Below are 21,532 nucleotides of genomic sequence, written 5' to 3'. Positions count from 1 at the left end.
GAAAAAAAGAAGTGTTATTTCATTGTTTCAAGAATCAGAGGGAATCAGTTGTCATGTGGTTTCCAAGAATTACAGCAAGTTAATCTGTTAGACTCAGATGTTGAATAGTTGAATAAATCAGTAATCTGGATGACTCCCTATCTTTCGAGGATTTTGAATAAAAGGCTTCCATCTCCCAAGTTGCCTGTTTGCTTGTGCTCCTCTCTCTTAATGTAATGCTGGTCTTTGATGACAGCTGGGTTTATTGCTGCACCTGTGGAAACTGGTACCTTCAGCATTATTTCCCCTTGGAAATCTCTTCCTCTGCGCAAGATTTCAGCTTAAAGAGCCTAGTTGTTATGGAAAGCAGCTCAATGCCTTTTCTCGGTTTTTATTGCTCTGATATTTTCTGAGAGTTACAGGTAACTCTTACATATTTTAGTATTGATTTTGAGACAAGTCCTCTTTGACCTGAGAAAACTGAAAGGAAGAAAAATGCTGCACTGAAAAAGCAGAAGCTATCGCCTGAATGCAGGTAACAGCCCCTCCAGGGGAAACATTTGTTAAATTTGGGAAGTTTAGCAATGCAGCACTGTCAATTGACCTCAAAGCTCTTCACCCCATATACAGAGATGGCACTGATTACAGAAAAGAAAAATGAACTCTTTGGGTAGAGTGCTCACAGTGGAAGGGACTTTTACTCTGCAGGAGTAAAGGAGATCTTTCCAGGTCTGTTCCTTCCACCACAGGCAATCAAAATAGGCCAAATAAAGGTAATTAAAATTGCAATCTTTATTAACAATAATTAGCATGGCGACATGAAGTGCTAGATAGCATGCTCCAACTCTGAAATTTTATGAAGCGCAAACAATACAAATCTAGCCCTGAAGATAGATTACCTTGACATTTGGAGAATTTGACATAAGAAACAATTGAACATAATACACACCAATTCAGAAGTCTGTGCAAATGACCTCTGCATAATGATTTGAATGGATGAGCAAAGAATTATTTGTCTCCCTCATATTTCAGACTGTTTTTGAACTCTGCAAGTCATTTAAGCAAGTTTATCAGTTTTGCAGGGCGGTGGGGAGGGTGTTTCCAATATTGTATGGAAAATTTTTCAGAATTGTTGATTGATTTTTACTTTGGGTCTACTCAAGCTCCAAGGAAGAGAATCACAGAAGAAACTGTGTGTCTATGGCTCAGGCTGACAACAAAGCACTATCTGATTCAAGAATAGAGGCAAGGGAATAAGAGAATGTATTTGAACAAATGGACTAATGTATTTTTTTTTTTTATTCCAAACATAGAAGACATTGAATTATTTATGCCTAGAATCAATTAGATGCCTATAAAAAACTGATAACCAAGGGTAGATATAGGATTTAGTATGGCAGAATATATCAGATGATCATGACATCACTTAACCATATAGTATTTATGTTTATATATTTGAAGAGAACTATTGAAACATTTTCAACACTCAGAAGCAGTCATACTAACTTCAACATTATAAATTCAGATTTTCAAAGGAGCCTATAAAAAATAAAACATTTGGAAAGGCTAGAGTGTGTCATAATTAATAGTGGAAATCTAGAAAATACTTTAGAAATAGGTTAAGAAGCAGAGGTGTCTCTGTTTTCACATTTGTTATTAGAATAAGAGAAAGAAAAAAAAAGGATTTGAACAAACTGACCATCATTAATATGCCAAATTGTAATCTCTTACCATTCACCTAATAGTGACAGAGGCAGTAACATTTCATCTTTCAAGACTAAATTTACCAAAGATAACCTAACACAGATCTTGATTAGGTTAGCCTAAGAATAATTATATAAATAAACCCTTAAAATTTTTTTTCAAGGAATGTTTAAATTTCCAAATATGTAAATAGGAAAAAAACCAAAATTAAGCATCTTCGAGTCAGACAGTATTTCTCAGTGTTATAAACAGACAAGCAAACAAACAAATATATCTGCACTGCTCAAATGCTGCAATCACACATGCAGTAGCTATTTCTCTACTGCAGATTTTGTTAGAAAACCAAATTTGATTTGTCATGTCCTGCCAAACAACATTTCAAAAAATAGCTCTGTCCTTATAAAGATTATTGTTCTGATATAAGCTATAAAAGCAAACAACAAAAATTATTTTCAGTTGATCTGCAAGAGTCAGTTATGTCTTTATCTTCCTTTGATATCTACTGTAATAAAAACAATCCAACTTTCTTCTATGGGTGTCTCACTGAGTTATTTCAGTAGAGCAAACCTATGAAAATTTTATGACTGTCCCTTCCAGATAGGGAATGAACAAGTCCAAGAGACATACATATAACAATGCTTATGGATGCTCACAGAGAGCTGTGATTTTTGTATTTGTGGTCCCTTTTCTCCACCTGTGACCTTCAAAGATAAAGGCTCCCTTTTATAACTCTGATGGATTTTTTTCATATATCCAAACTGGCATTTGGTAGAAGAAAATGTGATGGTTACTGCATTAATCTGCTTGCTATTGCTGAAGAGTGAGCACTGGTTTATAGAGGAGCTCTAACAATGTACAATCTGTAATTGCAGTCCAAATAAACTTCTATAATGCTTCTATTGCTCTAACAGAGCACACACAGTTTAAATCCCAAACAAATCCAAAAAGATTATTAATTAAAATTTTGTTACCTATAGAAACTAGTGATGGGGAAGCCAATGTTGATTTTCTAATTGTGTATAGTTTACTTATACTAGAACCATTTAATGTATAACTTGTATATGTGTACATATATTTCATATTGTAGTGTCATATATAAGCAATTATTTCAAAGATGCAACTGTTTCAACTGAATAACTCATACTTTTTCACACTTGTTTTTTCTAAATATACAATAATGCCCTTCTCCAAAACCAGTTTTGTAGCTCCTATCCCATTCTAATTTTTTTTAAAGAAATTATGTTATGCTATGAAAATAATTCTCTACTTCAAAAGGAAATACCTCATAATTGAAGATGAAACCTTGCTATTGTTTTAGCTGTGAAGTTATTTCAAGACAAAATAAACACATGTAACATCTTAACATTTAAACTGACACAATTAATTTACAAAAATTTTGACCCTTGATCACTTTAGAATTACTTTAAGAACATAGGTAAAAGAAACAGTATCTATGAAACCAATGAAATCTCTTCCAAGAAGTGAAACATTGATTTTACTAATGACCTTTCAAATCAAAGGAAAAGGTACTGTTTTTATAGTAATGAGAATGGGATCTACACCCTGTCTTTTTATGTGCAACTCTTTATTACTGATTCTCCGTGGTTCAAAAGGATATAATGTCAGCAGCAATGCCCATAATCCTAGAAAAATTTTGTTCCTTTGTGCATGTATTACACACTGCTGATGCATGAAATATCTAATCTGTAGCTAACAAAGACAGATGGTTTTACCATTGATTTCTAATGAGCCATTTTTAAAGTGTCAACAGCATTTTTGTTTCTTTGCTTGTTTAAACTTCCCATTTTATTAAGGTTCTCCAAATTAAAAATGTGAATGTTCTTTTAGTGAGTGGTTAAATGAAGGGCAAAAGAACAAGCAGGAATGAGTCTATTATGAATCATCTACAACAGAAGCATTATAATATTAGGACTAGAAATAATGCGTCAGTGAAATCTGTCTTGAAAACTGTTTTCAGACATTCTTTTTGTGCATTGTCTATCTTATTTCAATCCATTCTACTTTTGATTCTCACCATCCCACACATCATCACATCCCACCACATCCCACCCAAAAATACTTTGTGGTGGCAGCATTTTTGTTATTGAACAGAACTGTAGCTACAAAAGACAAGCCACTGAATTTCAGTTTTAATATCATTGCTATGTAACATGATGAGGGGATGAATTATGTTGAATATGGTCTTTGTGTCCAGCAATTCAGCGAGTTTTGTCTATGAAGATGCTATGGTAGTGTCTGAAGTCTTGCTAAGGTCAAGAGAAAGAGCATCCACAGTCCTCTCATTAGCTGTCAAGCTAGTCATCTCATTGAATGCTATCATCAGGAATGCTTTCCCCTTTGTGAAACCATGCTCCTGGGCACCTTCTTTTCCATCATGTGTGTGGAAACAGTTTAAAGGGTTATTCATTCCTTCACCTTCCCTGGGACTGGGGTAAGGCTAACTGGTCCACAGCTGCCCAGATCCTCCTTCTTGCCTTTCTTGAAAGTAGCAGCCACATTCTTCATTCCTAGCCTTCTTTTTTTCTGCCTTTTCCCATTCTGTTCTCTGACGTATTTCCATTTACTGTCCTTTTTCCAATACTTAGGAACCTCTTCTTGTCAGCAAGATCTTTTCGAGATAATCAAGAGTGGCATCAGAGGGACTTGAGCCATTTCCTTCAGGACTCATGATATCTCCTATGAGGATTCTGTAGCAGAGAATCTCCCAGTGTTTGCCATCACTCATCCTTCCTTCTGGTGTTGCCTCATGACTCAGGTTTAGCTGATTTGGATGCTTCACTGGACAGAACTTCTAGTTTCTCCTCTGCTGTGGGTCACTGAGCCTACTCTGTAGTGGCAGAGCATAGGACAGGAGGCCTCATCCTGTTGTCAAGCTTACAAGCTTCTAGCCTTCATCGTAACTGGAGTCTCCATTTCCAAAGTCTTATGCAAAGACTCTTCCTGGTTCTCCTTCACTATGTCGCGGAGTTCAGGTTCCTGTATTTGTAGGGTCTTGGAGAGCATGATACTGTTCCCATCTCAGCTTCACAGCGTGCTGACTGCCTCCTGAAGCTCCTTTACTTGGCAACACAGATCCTCCTCCAGCTACAAGTGCTTCCTCCAGGCAAGGACACTATCATAATCAGACTCAGCAATAGGTTCCAAACATTTCTGCAGCTCCAGGCCTACAGAACTGCATCCTCCCCAAGGAGCTCAGTCTGGTTTGAGGTCTCTAATGGGCTGCTCTAGTCACTCTGGTGGATGGTCAGGGAAAGTGCCCTGCCGTACCTCACTATCTAAGCACACAATATCCTCAGTGGAATTTTTGGCCTCTTCTACTATGTTGGCTGTGCTCTGGGCTTGGCAGTTACATACACTCTAGCACTTGTTGAAAGGATGCTTGGCTGTCCTTAATGTGGAGTCAGCTGGAAACAAAAAGTTTGAAGTCCCCATAAATAAAGAAAAGTTGGCAACAAAGCTTGTGGGACACTGAACAGCTTATTAGCAGTCACAGACTTCTGTAGCTATCTCTTCTGGGGAGCACCAGGCACCCTGAAGCTCTTCAAAGGTTCGCAGCAGTCCTCTAATGACCCCAGGAGTTCCCAGGAAACTTTAGCATATTCTAAGCCAGAGCCCATAAACTGCTGTGGAAACTGCTTTGTCTCTTAGCTCATGTATTAGTGCATTATTTGCAATGTAAGTGTTTAACTGCCCTACAGCAACGATGAATTTGGATAACTTATATTGCATTTCATACATTCTCAAAGCTATGCCTGAGGCGCCTTATTATTTTAGAAACTGGTTTACACTCCCTCCATTTAACCTGTGAGTTCATCAAATGATCATTTTATGTCTCTTTGGGTGTTTGTAAACAAAATACATTATAAAACATTTATTTAAAATATATCACTGAATGATTAAATATGCCAGGTGGAACGATGGTACTGTTCATGAAGAAAAAGTTGATGAGCTAATTTTGGAAGGGGAGAAGTATTTTCCAGGTACTTACTATGTTTGGTTTCAATTTTTAATGTTTTATTGAGATTTTGAATAAAAATGTTCTTGTCCTTTGAGAAGATTGTTGAATTATGGCTAAAATATGCCCTAAAGACTGCAGAATGTCAGTGACTTCTTGGTAGATGCTGCTGAGGTGGCACAGCAATATTTTCTTGTTTGCTAATGGCAGTAGAAACCCTAAAGCTCATTTCAATGCATGATAACAAGAAGCACACTACACGTTTCCTGTTTTTGTTAGCAGTATTACCAGAGAGGAACTATAAAACCCTTACTAGGTGTGGAGGAAGCACTTGTTTGTGCCTTCACACATTTCTTTATCTAATTCCTTAGTAAATCCATATAAATCTTTTAAAGATGGTTTTGAGTAAGAAATGCATACATAACTTGGTACTAGGAGGAAGGAAAAAAACCATACAATTCTGGATAAAAGATAAGTCAGAAGTGCAACAGACAAATGTTTTGGGAAATGTCTCTGTAGCAAGAGAGAAAGAGTTGGCCAAAGAACCCTGAAGAAATTCCAGATAAGAGTTGCTGCTTGCAATAAAATGTTTTGGCATTTGGTATCTGGGATCATTAAATACTGAGGTAATTCCCGTCTATGGGAAAAGCTGCTTCTTGCTTCTGGGAAAAAAAAAAAATTAAGGAAGAGTATAGCAGTAGTTAAAAGGAATGTCAGTAAAAACAGATGGCAGACCAAACACAGAATTAAATTATAATCATATAAGGACTTTAGAATTCCATGACTGTTTAAAACTCATTCATTTAAGGAGATGGGCATATCTTTAAAATACACTGTGTAAATAGGCATGCTTTTACTTACAGATCTTTCAGATGTTCACACATCCCTAACTTAGGAATCACCTGCTTCTACAACTTGGCACAGAACAATTCATGCATATTTCTGAGAAAATGTGGAGGCTGATTTTGACTTTGCTTTTCCAAATAAATCCTTTGCAGAAGGTGAAAAAAAAGTGAAACAGTATGCTGATTTTCTGTAACAGTACTGCAATTAAAATATGCATGACACTGAATATATCCTAATGACATAAGACTGGTCTTTTTTATAAGAGCTTAGCACAGGTAGATGACAGTTACACTAATGAAAAACTATTTTATTATTCTGAAAAGATGTGGCTTCAAATGCAAGGGAGCAAAGAGGGAAGCAATAGGGAAGATGTTGTACTTGGAAATGTACTGAGAAAGTAACAAGAAAGAGGCAGGATAAGTCTAACTCTGGTTGACAGTATGGTTATCCAAATTGTCAGCTGGCATAAATCATTATCTAAGTAAAGACAAAGAAAGATGATCATGGCATGGTTACTAATTGAAGAAGTATTGTTAAGAAAGACTAGCACAGTTTGAGATGAGTTCTGAAATCACTCAAAATACTCTCGTCTACAAACACAAATCATTCTTTCAACTGGAGTGTAAAGGGAGGTGGGAAAACCATGGCCTCTTACAGGACAGGATAAAGGACAAAAGAGTTTAAATTAAGAACATTTAAATACAGAGAACATTTTTGCACATCAGCAATAATTTCTCAGAAGTGCTTAAGGAACTCTAGCCTCAAATTTTAAGGTGACATTGGCAGTTACCAACTTTCATCCCTGCAGAACTTAATGGGAAGGGGAGGTTTCAGCATTTTATAACACAGCCATGTTTATAATAGCTGTAACTGTGAAGGGGTAAATGGAGACCTGTGATATAGTTGCACAAACAGGGTGTGAGAAAACATGCCAGAACCAAAATATCAAGGATAAGAATGAGCAGGCAGGAAAAACCTCTGCCTCCAAAACAAAAAAACCCAAACAAATAAACTAAATAACAAGGGATCCTGTTTGCAAAAGTAGTATGAAGGGGAGTTAAGACAGCATGAAGAACTGGACTTCAGTTTACACTGATATAAAAAGTTTTATTAGTGGATGGATTCAAGTGCTGACAAGGAAAACTTTTCTGTAGTGAATGGAAGCAAATACTGAACCTGTCATAAAACATAAAAGATAGATAAATGACATAAGAAAATATACTTAGGTAGGTCTAATTTCCTGTTTAGTATGGAGAAGTCTATTTGTACGTTATAAACAGAAAAGCAGCAGTAAGGCACCATTTTTATTCTTTATAAAAAACTCAACAAGAAGTATTGACAAAATGGTAAATAGCATGAATATCTGTGATTTCATGTGAATATACAGAAAGAACTGAGTACTTTGGAAAGGCACTTGATTCATTCTCCAAGTTCTAATATCATAATGATTACAGCCAAGTTCCAAACTATTCTACATCACTAGAAACTCCATTTCATCCATAAAGTTATGTTGCCTTTTATTTGGCAAGAAAAGTTGAATAGATTTTCACTTAAATGTTGGTAACAGCAAAGGAGACACAGGGGCTTTAATTAGGTGTCATGGGCTAGCAAAGCATAGTCCCGGAAGTGATGTCCTTGCAAAGGGGTTCTTACAGCTCCTCTATGACCTGACAGAACCTATCAGCTGGCCAGTTTGAATATGGACAATTCTTCAAGCCACTTAAAATTTTGACTCCCTCTGTGATCCACACTTAAGAATAGACAAACCCCGGGCAGAGCTCTCTCATTTCCAGTGCTGGGACAGGTGGCTGTGGGCCCTGTGTGGGGGCCACACAAAGCTGCCCACCACTGCCCGGCAAAGATCATGTGACCAACAGCGATAAGTGACATTCCAGCTGCAAGGCCCAGGTGAGATTAACCCTTTTAGTGCTGTGAAGAGCTGAAAACCTGAGGGAGGAAAAAGAGGAGATGCTTAAAGCTGAATTCTGTTGTAAAGCTATGATGTATTAGAGTACCCATTGTAATTTCATGAAGGCATGCGGGTGGAGCGTTTAACCTGTACTTGTGAGCAAAAGCACCTGTGCCGAGATAGACGGATGCTGAAGCAGCTGTAATTTGATGAGAAGTTTGAACAGGGAGAGATGGACCAGATGACGACTTTTGCTCCAAATGGAAGGGATAAGACCTCAGTTCCTAGAGATGCTCCCAGAGATAGTCCTAAAGATGAAGATGAGGAGGACCCTTTGCTTCCAGGGAAGGAGAAGGGCCTCTATTCTTAGAGATGAAATGCTCCCAGAGATGGGTGAAGAGAACTTTTGTTTCTGAACAGCTCAACCTTAAAATTGCACCCCAGGAGCTCAAGATTGGACCCTCGAAAGCAGTTGTGGGAAAAGCTGCAAGTTGGGGGAAGGGACTCTCACATGATGGGAGCAGAGAACCAACCCGAGCGGCTGTCTTGTTGTGATAATTTCTCCACAGCATGGGCAAGAGAGACTCTTCTTCCTAAATGAACTGAACAAGGTTATTATGGAAGTGGTAAACAGACTGAACATCTCAAGGGTTGTCTTCTTACATTGTCAGTGGGAGAAGGGAGAAAGGTGGGGGGAGGAGAAGAGTTCTGAAGGTGTGGCATGATTTTAATTTTTTTAATTATATAATTTTTATTATATATTATATATTATTATATATTATTATATATTATTTTATTTTATTTTTCCTTTTTTTAGGTCTATTAATAAACTTCTTTATATTCTTTCAAGTTTTGTGCCTGCTTTGCTTTTCTCCTAATTCTTATCTCACAGAAGGTAAACAGTAATGAGTATCTTGGACCAAACCACTACATTAGGGTTTGATGTTACTAGGGCTAAACCTCAGAATTATCAATACAATAGAGAAGAAATAAAGAATTCAGCTGATGATAGATGAATCAGTCTATAAATGTTCAGAGCCATAATTTGAGATTTCATGTTATCATGAGAATTAAAGTCACAGGTTCTGGAAATATATGCATGAAATATATGCATGAAATTTTTCTAAATTAATTTATTTGCCATGTGCCATGTGCCAAACTGAAAACTGAGAAGGAAGAAAAAGATGTCTCTCATTTTATCGGCTGAACATAAATTAACTTGAATGAAAGGGGGCTAATGTTAAAAACCATTCACATTCAACAATTCAAGCTTGACTACTGGTTCAGCACCTTTCTTATCTGATTTTTTAAAATAAAAATATGCATCTGAGAATATTTGATTTTTTTTCCTGTTGGAACGTGATTTATTTTCCTATGATGGAATCCATAAAGAAAGATATTCATTTCTGGAAGTCTTGTTGATACTTCAGTTTTTCCAGATAGTTTTCACTTCAAGATTCAACAACTAATAGCCCCAGGTAAAGAAAATGAACTCAAAATTGAAGTTTTAAATTGTATTTATGGTTTGTATTATTATTGTGTTATCACAGATTTGAATTTGGCAGGAAAATGTTTCATTTTGCATTATATTCACTTTTTTCCTATACAAAAATATATTTTTAAGCTGTTGCACAATAAATTACTTTTTTTTTAAAGTAACTGATGTTTTCAGCTGGACTTGCAAATATTTAAGAGAAAGTAAACTAATGAGGATTACCAAAGCATAAAAGAAAGATAAATTTATCTGTTCTTTACATTAATTTAAGTTGGAAGTGATATCAAGTACCAGTCATGGTGTGGCCAACTTCAAAGAAATTCAGAAAATTCTGAGTATTGCTGCCAGCACCTCAACTTATAGCAGGAAAATAAACAGTGCCAAAACGGCCACAGGCTAGAAAACTTTATTGCCTATCACTGTTGGATTCTCGGAGCAGTTGCTGGCCTGACTTTGGTCCAGACTAATGCCTGTCCAAAATAATGCATGGGCACAGCTCGAGAACACCAATGATCATTTCTGTTAGGCAACTATAATCCATTTATCCTGTTTTGAAAACTACATTTAGTTTTAAAGATATGGCTGGATGTCCTGAGGTTCAGGTACCAGTTACTGCCACTCCTTAGCTCCTGTAAGAGAAATACTTTGTCTTGATGTAGCTTTTAAGAGAAAAGTATTTACAAACCAACACATTTTTTAAATTAAGAGTAATTATGGTCTTTTAGCATCTGTGTGTACAAACAAGGACAGGTCTAATGATTGAAATGAAATTGCTTTATATTATAAAAATAAAACACTAATTTTACTTGGTGTTGCCAAGTCTCAGAGTCACTAGGTATCTCTGAAGATGCTGTTTTGTTTGGTATATCATGCCCCCGTTATATGATGATTCAATCGTATGTCTGAGTTTCCTGTTCTGTTATGTCAGCTAGGACAAATAGCTGAGAAAAAAAATACGTGTGGTGTTCATGGTTCAAACCAATTTTCTTGTAAACATTCTCTGTAACAGTTCAGTATTTGCCAAATCCAGAAAAAGTACTTTTTGAGAATTCTAACTTTCAATAAAATATAGAGAATCCTTGGATTTGTGCATCCAGCTATGAATAAAATCAGAAAAAGCCCTGTTACTTTCTGCAATATATATAATGCTTCTAGAGGCTGAAAAAATTGGCTAAGTGTAAGGACAGGTAAGGATTCATGCCTGCAAAATATCTGTCTACCTAAAATTGACCTTGAGGGTGGCAGACTACTAAGAACTACAAGCATCAGAAAAATAAGAATCACAGAAGTAAAAATATTTTAAAATTGTTTTATGTCCCAACAGACTTTAAAAAGTGAAAAAAAAAGGCAATTAAAAAGATTTTAACAGGTTTTCTCAACATTGCTATACTTTCTTTTATTAGAATAAAAATATTTTATCAAACTAGGATGTTTAATACCACAAAAAAATACAGCTCTAGGACATCAAAACCATTTTTGGTTAAGTTCTTAACAAAAATTAATTAAATGAAGATATTATATTATACATACTATGTTATTTAACTTAGTCGTGTTTGGCTATTTGGGGAATTATTTCCCCATTGTCAACTGTGGTAAGTTTCCTTTCTGATTATTGTCTATATTACCAGGAATATAATCACTGTACAACCACTAGCCTATGTACCATGTGCAATTATTACGCCAATCTCTATATGCAGACACATCTGTGTCTATTAAGAATTTACAGGACTCTTCTACTATTGGCATCATAATATAGACAAACCCTGGCTTGATGGAGCAGAAGCTGATTACTAGATTGTGTATGCTACTGAAATAAAATAATTTTTAAACCATAAATGCATGCATGAAGTAAAGATTGGGGTTTAAGTTAAAATTAATGTGGTTAGTGTCAAATCCTCATGCTTTGTCTGAGGGGATATAAATTTTAGTTAAATTACTATTTTGTTGGTATTTTAAGCCACAAGGTGGCAGCAATGATATGATCTCTTCATCCAACTGCCCACTACCACTACTTTTCCTCTTCAAAGCATCTCTTGTATTTATAGGGCAAATATGAAAGAAAGGGAGACTATATTTCCTTTGACAAAGTACAGCTCCAAACTGTGTTGCTTGCTAAATGTTTTTAAATCATGCTTTTCTCTTTTCCTTTTTAAAAAAAATTTACATGTACAGTTTATTATATCTGCTGGCTTGACATGAAAGTACAGTGAAACACTGTATCCATGACACAAGGTGTTTGTCCATTTGGATAATAACATTCCTTCCCAAGCTGAGAAACAAAACAATAGCTGGATGCACAAGCCTTCCTGGAACATGACCATATAGTGACAAAAGGGCAATGCTTACTGATAGCTGTTGAAAAGGTCCATGCAGGTGCCATTGTTTCTACAAGGCTCTGAATTACATTCATTTGATTCCTTTTCACAAAATTTTCCTTCCCATCCAGGCAAGCAATCACACTGGTATTTCTGTAATACATTAAGTAAAATAAACAATCTGTTACTCTTTGTATTTTAATGCAATTACAATAGTATTATTACTAATTGTTGGAAAACATTAACAGTCAACAAAACAACTTTAGGAGTTTTTTTAAAAGCTGAGTGCATAAATAAATTACCACAGGATGATAGTGAAATGTGTGATGCAGAATTGTGGCATCTACTGGTATTTAGAGTCTGCAAATAGCATTGCTGCATTTTAGGTTTTTTTGTTATTAAAATTTGGAAAGAGAGACAATTATGTTTCAAAGATATATGGGCTATGAGCTTCATATAAACAGCAAAGAGAAATTATTTAATTTCCTAATACACTTTAAAAATATAATAAATTAAGAGTCAGAACTCGGAAGGGAGTCCAGATTGAGCAGTTGACCCAGACCTTTCTGTAATGATACTCTTACCCTCTCCTGCCAAATTAAAAGCTTAGAATATTTTATTGTTGCAAAGATAACAAAAAAGAAAGGAAGTTAGTAATTTGAAGTCACACTAAGTATGACTGTCCTGGAGTGTGAAACAGCTCCACTGATACCAGTACATCAAATGAACTTATCTACATGTATATTCTACTATATCTGGTCAAATGAACATTTGCATCAACCAGCATAGTGTATTTGTGATTTATATTTTCCCAACTGCATTCTGTTTGTTTTGTGCTCATGTTGATGAACATCATTGCTACATTTGCTTGAGACACACCCATGATTTCTGTGACATAGATTTTCTAAATCCACTGGGATAAACTTTAAAAGTCAGGAAATAAAATTGAAGGGTATCTTTCTGATTTAAGATAGGGCATGGAATATGGGCAAATGGAACCAAGTTGAGTAGGAATGTTGGTCTGCTGGAGGGTAGGAAGACTCTTCAGAGGGATAATGGACAGGTTGGATCAATGGGCCAAGGCCAGTTGTGTGAGGTTCAACAAGGCCAAGTGTTGGTTCCTGACCTTAGGTCACAGCAACCCCAGGTAGTGCCACAGTCAGGGGGGAGAGTGGCTGGAAAGCTGCCCAGCTAAAAAGCCCTGGGGGTGCTGGTCAACAGCCAGCTAAACATGATCCAGTGTGTGTCCAGGTGGCCAAGAAGGCCAATGACATCCTGGTCTGGATAAGCAATAGTGTGGCCAGCAGGACCAGGGCAGTGACTGTCCCCCTGTACTCAGCACTGGTGAATCCACACCTTGAGTGCTGTGTGCGGTTCTGGGCCCCTCACTACATGAAGGATATTGAGGGGCTGGACTGAGTCCAGAGAAGGACAGCAAAGCTGGTGAAGGGTCTGGAAAACGAGTCCTAGAGGGAGTGGATGAAGGAGCAGGGGTTGTTTGGTCTGCAGGAAAGGAGGCTCAGGGGAGACCTTATGCATCTCTACAACTTCCTGAAAGGAGGTTGTAGCAAGATGGGGGTTGATCTCTTCTCTCAGGTAAGAAGTGACATGACAAGGAGAAATGGCCTCAAGTTGCACCAGTTTAGGTTGCATATTAGGAAAAATTTCTTCACTGAAAGAATAGTCAAGCTTTGGAACAGGGTGCTCAGGAAAGTGGTTGAGTCACCATTCTCGTAAGTGTTCAAAAAACATGTGGGTGTGGCACTTGAGGACATGATATGGTGATGCACATGGTGGTGCTATATTAACAGTTGGACTTGATGATCTTAGAGTCTTTTTCAAAATTAATAATTTTATGATTCTATAGGAGACAGAAAGATTTTGTTAAAATATTTTGTTCTTTTGATATGTAATACAGAGAGGTGAACTTGGAAAGAGAAAATAATTTTCTGTGATTTGTGTCAAAGAAGAAAAAGAAAATACATTTGAGACAAATTACATTACTAGCCCACAGATTAGTGTTTCCTATTACATATTGACCCTGAGATTAGCTCAGTTAGTTACAGCATGGTGCTAACACCAAGGTTCAATCCCCATATGGGCTATTCACTTTGGAGTTGGACTTGATGATCCTTGTGTGTCCCTTTCAACTCAGAATATTCTGTGATCTGTGATAATAGCCACACTCAAATATCTCAGTTCTCTGCATATTTATCAGTATCAAATGGGAAAAAATGAGCACTACTAATCCATACCCATAAATAAAAATCAGACACCTCTTAAAAACTGTTCTATCATCAGGTTAGGTTTTTGCATATACTAGGAATGCGAGATAACTTGTTTCCAAAAAACTGTTCAGGAAATGGATTACAAAATTAGAAGTGAAAGGAGGCTTGCCAATAGTTTTGTTTAGAAAGCAGCAGTATTTTTCTAGTCTCACTAAAATTATCTTCCAATCAAATGCTGAAATTCTGTTGTTTGCAGATTTTTCATTACATAAGGATTGTCACATCAAGCACAAAATATTACTCACATTTATGTATATCATGCACATGTGCAGAATAAACTACAAATTCTTACACATTATTTCTTCTCTGTGTAGTTTTATGGTAACTGAAAGTGCAATGTTGCAATAAACTATACACAAGTGTAAGCAGATAAAAAGGGTTTTGATAGATACAAGTCTTTACAGAGAAGAAACTGAGTCCTGGTGGACACCAGGTTGGACAAGAGTCAGCCATAGGCCCTTGTGGCCAAGAAGGCCAAGAGCATCCCGGGCTGAATTAGGAGGAATGCTGCCAGCAGGTTGAGGGACGTGATCCTTCCCCTCTACTCAGCCCTGGGGAGGCCACATCTGAAGTGCTGTGTCAATTCTGGGCTGCCCGGTACAAGAGAGATATGGAGCTATTGGAAAGTGTCCAGCCAGTAATATTATTAAGAGATTGACAAATCTCTCAAATGAGGAAAGGCTGAGAGAGCTGGGATTGTCAGTCAGGGCATACCATACATGAACAACATAAATGACAAGAAGCTGCAGTAGAAAGCATGCAGTGGATCAAGCAAGAGACTGAAGGAACAGAGTTGGACACCTATTTATATGTTGTTCCACTTTGTTTGTGCTATGTATTACTATCCACTGGAGACAGATTAAAATAAATGGTACCTTTCAGTTCCTGCAAACTGTCTTTTGCTTGTCCTCTAAAGAACACAATAAATGCATAAATGACACTACAGTTACTCCTTGTACATAGCTTTCCCTTGTACAATATATAGCACAGTATGCTTAAGAAGAGTGGATTTTACCAGCTATAACAGGGTCAAAATTTCTGATGCCTTGTACACATACCCAGAACCACATATGTACATGAGCATGTCTTTATCCAAGTAACTGAGTATGTTGTAAGAAAGTGCCATTCAAGTGCATTTGCAAATTTTCCTTTCTCCAACACAGTAAATGAAGAATTAATCATTTCCTTAAGCCCTAGTCAATGCTACTTTACTAGGAAATGGCAGCTGAACACCTGTAAACAGAAACTACAATGAAAAATGTTCATCACACACAGCAAAGATCTGAATTATGAACAAGGCAAATCTTCAAGCCTGTCCTTTGTATATATAGGTTGAGCAGAATTTTTATCATGCAGATATACACTCCAGATATGTTTTCTATGCCTAGAGAAAAAATGGAAGCAATTTAATTTTTAAAGATACCATGGGGTTGAAGCATTTTTGGGGGCATCTTAAAGTTTTTAATTCACAGAAAGAACAAAAAATACCTCACCTGTAAACAGAAACACACAAAAGGAAACACAGAAGTTTGTTTGAAGTTCTTCTGCCAGACCAGTATTTCATGGGGCACAACTCTTTTTCCATTAAGGCCAAAAAGGATGAACATATTGTAAGACTACTTATCATTGGCACATAATGTGAGATGTACTCCAGCCTCAATAGAAAGCTTCATCACAAAACCCTTGCCTGTTGGAAGCAGGGCTTTTTTTCCTACATAAAGACCTTCAAGCAACTTCATTTTGTTAGTGCTAAGAGCAGTTCATTTAACCTTGTGAAATAAATGTGACCATAAAAATGTAAGCATCTGTGAAATCATATTTGCAATTGCTCTACACCATATTGAGATCCTAACATTATTTATGCACCCATTTTTGTTAATTTGAGGGTCTTTTCTGAGTTGCTACTTTAGGGCTTTACTTTTAAGTTATTATTTATTTAACTATTTGCATAATCATACATATTCACTAACAAAATTAGATTCCCATTTGTCATTATAGCATTGTATTCATTGTTCAGGTCTGTTTGCACTTATATCCTAAATAAACAAGCTTGTTTAAAAACAAAACAAAATAAAGCAGAACAAAACAAAACCAGGATACCTGTTCATTTTCATTTGGTTTAACACTTACTTTCAGTTTTACTATAGAAGTCTGAGCTAAGACAAGACCTATGCAGAGTGAAGTCCCACAAAAAACACTACTTTTCTGTCCTCTGATAATGAATTATTTACCTGTTCTTCACAGGTTGTAGGAAGAGTGAATGTATTAACAGTGCTACTCCGCAAATTAAGGAAATTTTACTTCTGACATGAAGAAAGTCTGCAATTAGCTCTGTAGTTGCTACTCTAAAAGACATACATGGCTTGATCAAATATGAGTTAGTATCTCTGTAATGATTAGATTGCCTAACTCACAGCAAAGGAACACCTTTGGGGCTGAGTGTCATGAGGTTTGCCATATGGTTATTAATACTGATGTTAATTGGAAGAACAATTATAAAAAGTGGCATAAAAGAATAAGGTGAAAAAAGTATGAAACATGGACTCAGAATTGTTGAAAAATAACAATTAAAAATCTAGTTTCTAAGCGGTACAGATTGGCTTTGATAAGACTACTATTTAAAAATCACCAAAATTAGTTACTGAATCTTATTAGAATCACTAACTGATGTATTCTTATATATTATTTTATTAAAAAAGTCTTTTTTCTATTTTACTCTTCCTATGTAAGTTACAAAGCCTATGTGGGGTTTTTGTGTGTTAAGCACTTAAAAATGTAAAATACTAGGGTAAATACCTTAATATTAGGTACTAGTTATCTACAGAAGTTGAGGTAGTGTTAGGTAAAGTTAGATATTTTTATTTATTTTATTTTAGATATTTTTTAGGTATCTTTTCCTATATAGTTATATCCTAAAAATTCTGATCAGTATATTTATTTGTTCTTCCAAACCTACTTACATTCTTTTGTACCCTAAGTTATTATAAATTATATATCATCTGATGTAAAGGATAAACCAGGATTTTTTTTTAAATTTAAATTTTAAGCGAGGCTTACAGGAGAAACAAAGAATATTTTCAATTTGCTTATCTCTCTAACATTTTAAATAATGTATAAGTTAAATTAATTTATATTTAAAACAGCTGCTACAAACAAAGTTTGGAAAGTTGTAATGAGTTTTGTGTTACATTGTAATAATTCTGTGTATATTGAAAGCATTTAATAAGTATATGCAAAAAAGTAAGATTTTCATCATATTGAATAGCACACCAGTAGTAAAGAGAAACTTATGTTTTCATTCAGTGCAAGTTCCAGCTTAAAATATGGCTGGTATCTAGACATACTGCGTCTTTATAACTCTAAATGAACTGTACTGTAATTTGTAACCACAAAGAAAATTATCTTAAATGGGAACTCTTTATTTGCACTGCAGGTCTCTATACACAACCACTTCATAGAATGGTGCTTTGCTAAAAAATCGTAATTATTGCTGCATTTGATATTGATAATTTTAAAGTGACATTTTTTGTAAAAGTATATTTTGGTGAAAGTTTAGTTCTCTTAAAATTGAATCCCAATTAATGCTAGTAACAGGCTTCTCTTAAAATTATTTTAGATTTCATGTAACATTTAACGTGCAAATAAATTCTGGCCTATGCCTTCACAATTTAATCAATTATCTCCATCACTGCTCAAACATGATGGTTCTCACAGTACAATGTAAATCTTGTTGGGCTTAGTTTTCTGTGTGGAGATTCATCCATAACATGCTGAGGCATGCAAACATGCAACATGGCTGTTACTAGTAGTGACACAGATATTCCATTTGAGCATGGCCAATATTAAACATTATGTATATATTATGTTTGCAGAAAAAAGGAAAAATATTCTATTAAAAATACAAACTTCTGTGAATTTATATATTTTAGTAAATTCAAAATTTTATTTTATGAGATGCTACAAGAACTGTGAACATTAGAAGACCCTAAGAGGTATTTAAGAACAAACATTTATATAAGTGAATGTTACAGTCAAAGTGTTTTAAAATTTGTTGATGTGAATAAGGGAAGATTTTTCTTAGGAAAGATAAAGGATTTATGGGAGAAAAATAAGATTTGATGCTGGCCCAGTCCAGCAATAATTTTATGACAACAAATCAAATTCAGTTTGAGACCTCTTACATAATTAATAATTGGTGATGGGTCTTTTTTTGTCTCTACTTCCTGACCTCTGCCATTTTTTCTGTTTATACCTTTCTTTTAGTCCTCTTGTAGAGAGCCTACAAGGAAGTGTGCCAATCAAATAATCTTCAACATGACAGGTGCTGAACAGTACTGGAAAACTAAGGAAAAACAACAACAGCCTTAAGTTGTTTGTGCAAAATAAACCAAATAATCTATCTAGCGACAGACATTTGAGTATCAGCCTTTGATGATGTATCTGGTTTGACGTTTAGCTCAATTGTTTAATGACTAGTGAAAGGTCATGAACACACTCCTGTTAAACCGAAGTACTGACAGGAACTTGACCCCCCTAAAAGCTTGTCCAAAGCCTTCAGTTTGCCCCTAGATCTCAGGTAAGAGGAGAACTGTGGGGAATTAACTGTGGTATTCCAAAGGAATAGTCTAGATACTGACAGTCAGAAATAACATCTTGCTTTTGAATTACAAACCTGGTGTTGCAGCTGGTAACTTTTTAAATAAAGTAAGAAAATGCAGAAGAACAACTACTGGTTTCCATAAAACAAAGCTATCTCCTGCCTTAACATAACAGCTCATTCAAATTTAGATCTTACGCATACAACTATTATCACATCAGTACACTTCAATCACCACAAAGTGGCATTTTCCCAACCTCAGGCTCAAAAATAGAGGAAAGTTAAAGAAACAGGCTGTTCCAAAAATACTTCAAACTAAATATCTTTAGAAGGACCCAGACATTCAAAATATTATTTCATGTCAAGTCTCCTCTTTTGAACTTTCACTCATCTCTGCTTTAAATTTATAGAACATTTCAGTATAATGAAGCACATTCCAGGAAAGTCATTTGGAAGAAATAGAACATGGATCCACACTCACCTTAATTTGCAACTCATGGGGCTTGACTGTACTCATTTTCAGAGATATGCCATCATTCTTCACTTTTTAAATTAGAACAATATGCACAGAACTTTAGTAGAAACCTCCCCCACGTAGTTAGCTCATACAGCTGGACAGTTGCTAATGCCCAGGAGAACTAGGCTACTTTGTGAAAAATTTCAGCATCTTTTCTGTCGAGAGTTTTGTCATTCTGAACCCAGTGTCACAGCTCCTGAAGGACGGTGTGTGCCTGAAACTAGGCAGGTTGGATTCCCCAAAAGAGGAATTCCAGTGCCCCCAGATTCTGAGTCACTAAACCCAGCACAATTTTCTAGAATTTATCCCAAGACCAAAAAAAAAAAAATTGCAGTGTTTCAGATGTTTGTGTTTAATACACATCCTCTGTATTGGAAATTAAATCTCAGTGCTCTTTTCATCTTTTCTTCAGTACGGCTTTCCATTACCAAAACTAACAGTATGCAACTGCTTCATAATGCATAACTGAAGTTGGTTCATACACTAAAAACTTGGATCAGTCTGTTTATCAGGGTCACATAGGGATAGATGCATCCACACATGAAAAATTCATAGCAGCTTCTGATTACAAGAGAATTTCTGTAATACTTATGGTCTCAGAATGGCTTGTTATAAGAATCAATACTTTCTCGGAAAAGCACAAATTGTGTCCAACAGTCTAATTCACTTGTTGCATAACACAATTTAGAAATAAGTCACCAAAAGTCAAGTACAAGCACTCCTTCGAAATCCAAATTATTTAATTGAAAAATCAATGAGAGTTTACTTTTGAGGTTTTTTCTTAAAACTCTACATCACTTAAAAAATTAATAAAGAGGTCGTAGGACAAGAAATAAAGGAGATCAATTTTAATTTGCTAAGGGTTGCCATCATTTTAAAGATGCAGTTTACTAGAAGGAAGAGAGAGAGAAAGAAAAGGGAACTGTAAAAATGGAGACATCCCAGATAAATTGAGGGATAAGAGCATGTCCAGCCCTCCCCATTTTTATAAAATTATTCCAGTCTCAGGTTTTTCCTCTCTGCTTTTGAATGTCTTTGTCCTACTTTGTCTTGAGAATCAGATCATGATTTTAAGAGCACCAGTTCCAGATTTCTGTTTCTCCTTTTCCTGGAAAATGCAGGTTAGTTATAGATTTTTAAGCATACTAAAGGACTGTTGAGAGGGAATTTCCATTATGAAACATTTATACAGATAAGAGGAAAGGGAATAGTATTCTTACAATAAAATCCTAACTTAACATTTCACATTCAAATGTTAAGAACTGTCTTCCCCTCTTTCTCTATTTTCCTAACACATAGTTAAAATGAGTTTTAATATTATTTAGGATGAGGCAATAAAATATCAATCATTTGTGCTGTAAGATGACTATACTGTGAGTTTAGGGAAGTAATACTTTAAGAAATTACAACTTTGGATTTTATGGTTCTAGCTGTATTTGGTATGGTAGAGGTTAACCACGCTTTACCCATTAGCTCATATTTCATAAGAGAGAAAGAAAAGGCTTTTCTCTCCAATAGCAGGAAATTTAAAGACTTTCATTCTAATCTTGTAAGGCTGTAAAAATATTTAATCTTAGCTATAACTTTTTCTGTCTCATTTCCACTCCCTGGGAGAGCTTGATCTTATTAAGGGCAATCTTTAGCAATTTGCATTTTGCTGGCCTTCCTGCAGTTTGTATCTTATTACTTTAATGAAGTTCTATTTCTGGATATTGAAGGTGCTTGCCTACAGGACTTCAGGAGGCTCACACCTTTTAATGGTATTGCAAACACTGTACCCACTAGCCCTATTTATTAAACCTATTACAATTTATGATGCTGGTGTGTTGTTAGGTCTTTTCTTCATGCTTTGGATTTCATCAGCATATTGATGAGACCAGCAACTCATCAATAAGCCACAATAAAA

The 21,532-nt window shown here is 35.7% G+C and overlaps 1 protein-coding gene across 1 annotated transcript in view; it reads right to left on the bottom strand.

The window, feature by feature from the left end:
- The window catches only part of EYS (eyes shut homolog), an 852,840-nt gene that overhangs the window by 473,169 nt on the left and 358,139 nt on the right, over positions 1–21,532 (bottom strand). Inside the window, exon 22 of the mRNA XM_019287512.3 lies at positions 12,256–12,377. Coding sequence (XP_019143057.3) covers positions 12,256–12,377 — 122 coding nt within the window. The remainder of the gene's footprint in view (positions 1–12,255; positions 12,378–21,532) is intronic.

Source organism: Corvus cornix, chromosome 3 (genome assembly GCF_000738735.6).
Source record: "Corvus cornix cornix isolate S_Up_H32 chromosome 3, ASM73873v5, whole genome shotgun sequence".
In the NCBI taxonomy this organism is placed as follows: Eukaryota; Metazoa; Chordata; class Aves; order Passeriformes; family Corvidae; genus Corvus; species Corvus cornix.
This window is presented reverse-complemented; position numbering and strand designations above follow the sequence as displayed.